Raw genomic sequence first — 3,355 nt, forward strand, 5'->3', positions numbered from 1 at the left:
GTTTCATCTATGGCCAGGTTCGAGCAGGTTGGGCATGGCGTGCGCGCGCGTTGGGGACGTGCTCGTTCTCATCTGCTCATCCCGGCTCCTGAGTGCTGCCCGCAAGGAGGGAGAGGAGGGGGGTCAAGGGCGACCAGCGGGCAGAGGCGGGGCGAAGTGCGTGCGTGGGGGGTGACGAAGACGGACAGGGTCAGGGCGAAGGCGGACGGGAACGGGCTGCGCAGACATCCAGGACGCACGCGTCCATCCGGACGTCCGGGCGCTTGCCATGCCCGACAGGAATTCGAAAACTTCGGTATCCACATATTCTATTGGAACGTAGGATGTGTTCCTAAAATCGGTGTCCTAGATTTTATTTCCTAGATTTCAACAATCCGGTACAGACGGTAGCTATGATGCTGCTTGATAACCAAATTTCCACTAAAAGGAAAGAGGGAAATTATTGTAAACGGTGCGCCACCGCATCATTTGCGAGCCTCAGAATCAAAAAAGTCTGAGTTCCGTAGAGCACTGCAGTGTTGCCTCGGCAGCAGTCGGCACCTTGCCGCTTCCGACGCGGCTCTCTCTCCATCAAGCCGACGCTCATTGAACTACAGCGACTATCAAGATTCAAGACGACGTTCGACTTTTATTTGTCGAGCTACGAACGTAATGATGTGGAATCCAGCTCAAGAAGAGGTGACGAAGGAAGGAATAGGATTCTGTAAAGCGACGACAGGCAAATACAGATCATGCACGACTGCAACTTAGGTACTAGCTAGTTGAAGAACAAGGCCCACAGCCCGCCGGCGGCCGTGGCCACGGCCATGCCCCAGACCAGGGCGTCCACCGGCGGCGGCATGAGCGGAGCCACGCTGGACGCGAACATCGCTGTCAGCAGCGCGGTGAGCGCCCACACCGCGGCCTTGACCCTGCCGCTCCCTGCCCTGCCGCGGCGACGCTCGAACTCACGGAGGCAGACGAAGAGGAGGACGAGGGCCGCGTCCGCGACGGCGCCTGCGTCGCCCCAGGATTTGCAGACGGCGAGCGCCGAGTTGCACGCTAGGACACTGAAGCCTACCTTGGTTAGCCCAGAATAGCGCCGATCCATGCGATGCTCACAGTCACAGGGGAGACAGGGACCGGGTGCCTGGTCGTAGAAACTAGAAAGTTTTTCTTTTCCCTGGGCGGCAATGCCGCGTTTGAACTTAAGCCTACTATCGTTGGTGTCGGCGACGAGACGACCGAGCAGTTCGGCCTTCGTTTTATAGCCGTTACCCGCTAGGCCGCGGCCGGCGGGCCACTATTTTAAAAAGTCGTAGCTCGTGTATTTAAAATTCCAAATTGCGTGGTACTTTCGGCGCTCCCTTTTCAAATTCAAAATTTCGTGCCCGTTAGCCTGCACCACAACCATGTCCGAGTGGGCGACCACACACACCAGTAAAACAACACAGGCAGTAAAATAAACGGTAATTCTTGGTCCATTCGTCCGAGCTTTACTCGAGTGTCGAACAGACACAGGTGTAGGGCCATGTGACACAGGGTGTAGGGCCATGTGACACGTCAAGATATCGAGAAACATGCAAGTTTTTTTCTAGTTTTTGTTGGAGCCCCTCGTAAGGAATCCCTTGCAAGGGTCAACCTTCTGGTCGGGTAACTCCGTGGATAACTCCGGGCCTTCCCCACGTGCAAGTGGGTCTCCGGTGTGCCTTTTGGCGAGCCTCTCCCAGACAGCTCCCTGTCGTCTTCACTATCAAGCTTCCGGCCGAACCATCGCGGGCCTTGTTCCCTTTGGTATACGGTGGCCGCCACACCACAAACGCGATTGATGTGATCTCGCAAGACTATAAGCCAACCCATGCTAAATTTTGCCACTAAATAAGTCTCAAGCTTAGCTTTACTTTTGTTGAAATCAACTAAGTAAAGCTTGTTCTTTAATTGACCCGTAAAGACAATAGAGGAATCCTCCCTTCTAAAGACTTCCACACCCTTATCCGAAAAGAGATAATTGTAGCCCATCTCACACAATTGAGAAACGGACAACAAATTGTAATTCAACAAATCAACATGTAATACATTTGTAATTGAATGCTCAAGAGTTATGGCAACTTTACCAAGACCAATCACATCCCCCTTTGAACTATCTCCAAAGATAATATTTTCATTTGAGTATGTCATCGGGAAATATGATGAGAACATACTCATTTCTCCAGTCATATGATTTGTACATCTACTATCAAGCACCTAACTTGATCCACCGGAGGAGTATGCCTACAAAAGAAGTTTAGTTGCTAGATTTAGGTCCCCAATTTAACTTGGGGCCTTGCATGTTAGTCACAAGAATCTTAGGAACCAAAATAGAAGTATCCTTATATATGTTGGTTTCATTTCCAATATATTTTTGCAACCACTTTCCCACTGCTATTGTTCCTTAAAACAAAGTATGATGTCAAACTTTGTCGAGGTGCATAAGTCTTCGGTTGATAGGCATACTTATTTTTTGTGGCCCACACTGATTCCTTAGGCTTCTGAAAAACCTATTTCTCCTGGTACACCTTCTTCTTGGGCTTAATTTGATCAGGAGCAGAATTGGAAGCCTTCCCATTTTTACGGGACGCGGCACTGTCGCGGTTTGTACAGGCTGATCTGTACCAATTTTGCCCTTCCTGTCAATCTGCACACACTCATAGCCATTCACTATCTTTCTTCCATTTGTCTTGGCTCCTTTTGTGTGTCCAAGCCCATGCATGATTGAGGGATGCCTTCCTTGCTTAAATTGTGGCCCTTTTGATTCATCATTCTTCTTATCATTGGATTAGGTCTTACCTATCCACCCTTTTCCAATGACTTCATTGAGCCTAGCAATTTCCTTTCTCATAGCCTCCATGTTTGTAAGGTTAGTGGAATAGGCATTCAAATCAAGATTAAAACATTTTTCACAATCTTAACCAGTGGAGGGAGTAGAGGTTTCCTTTGCCTTAGGGAGATGTGAGTTGCTATCTCAAAGAATGCCATATTGCATCTCAAGTTCTTTATTTTTTTCCTAAGAGCTTTATTTGCTTTCTTTGTAATAGCATGGTCCTCTTGTTCTTTGGCCAAAGCCTTGCGCAAGGATTCCACCTCACTTCTCTCTAATGCAAGAGCTTCTTTGCTAGCAATGTAGAGATCCTCTTGTTGGATAAGAATATTTTCTCTAGATTCTAGCTCGGCTTGGACACTCTCTAGATCCTCCATTAGCTTAGTGATTAATAATTTGGTCTTTCCATCCAAATTTTTAGTTATCATGTTATTTCTTCATCACTAGAGCCATCACTAATATCACTGCTAGAGATATCAATAGGAGGTGGAGGAGATTTGGCCTTTGATTTGGATTTTA

The 3,355-nt window shown here is 48.2% G+C and overlaps 1 protein-coding gene across 1 annotated transcript; it reads right to left on the reverse strand.

The window, feature by feature from the left end:
• Positions 1 to 669: 669 nt before the first annotated feature.
• Positions 670 to 1,198, reverse strand: LOC136526854 (uncharacterized). The gene has a single exon (XM_066519426.1). The coding sequence runs from the start codon at positions 1,088 to 1,090 to the stop codon at positions 758 to 760; it is 333 nt and encodes a 110-aa protein (XP_066375523.1). The 5' UTR covers positions 1,091 to 1,198; the 3' UTR covers positions 670 to 757.
• Between the last annotated feature and the right edge of the window lie 2,157 nt (positions 1,199 to 3,355).

Source organism: Miscanthus floridulus, chromosome 19 (genome assembly GCF_019320115.1).
Source record: "Miscanthus floridulus cultivar M001 chromosome 19, ASM1932011v1, whole genome shotgun sequence".
Classification (NCBI taxonomy): Eukaryota; Viridiplantae; Streptophyta; class Magnoliopsida; order Poales; family Poaceae; genus Miscanthus; species Miscanthus floridulus.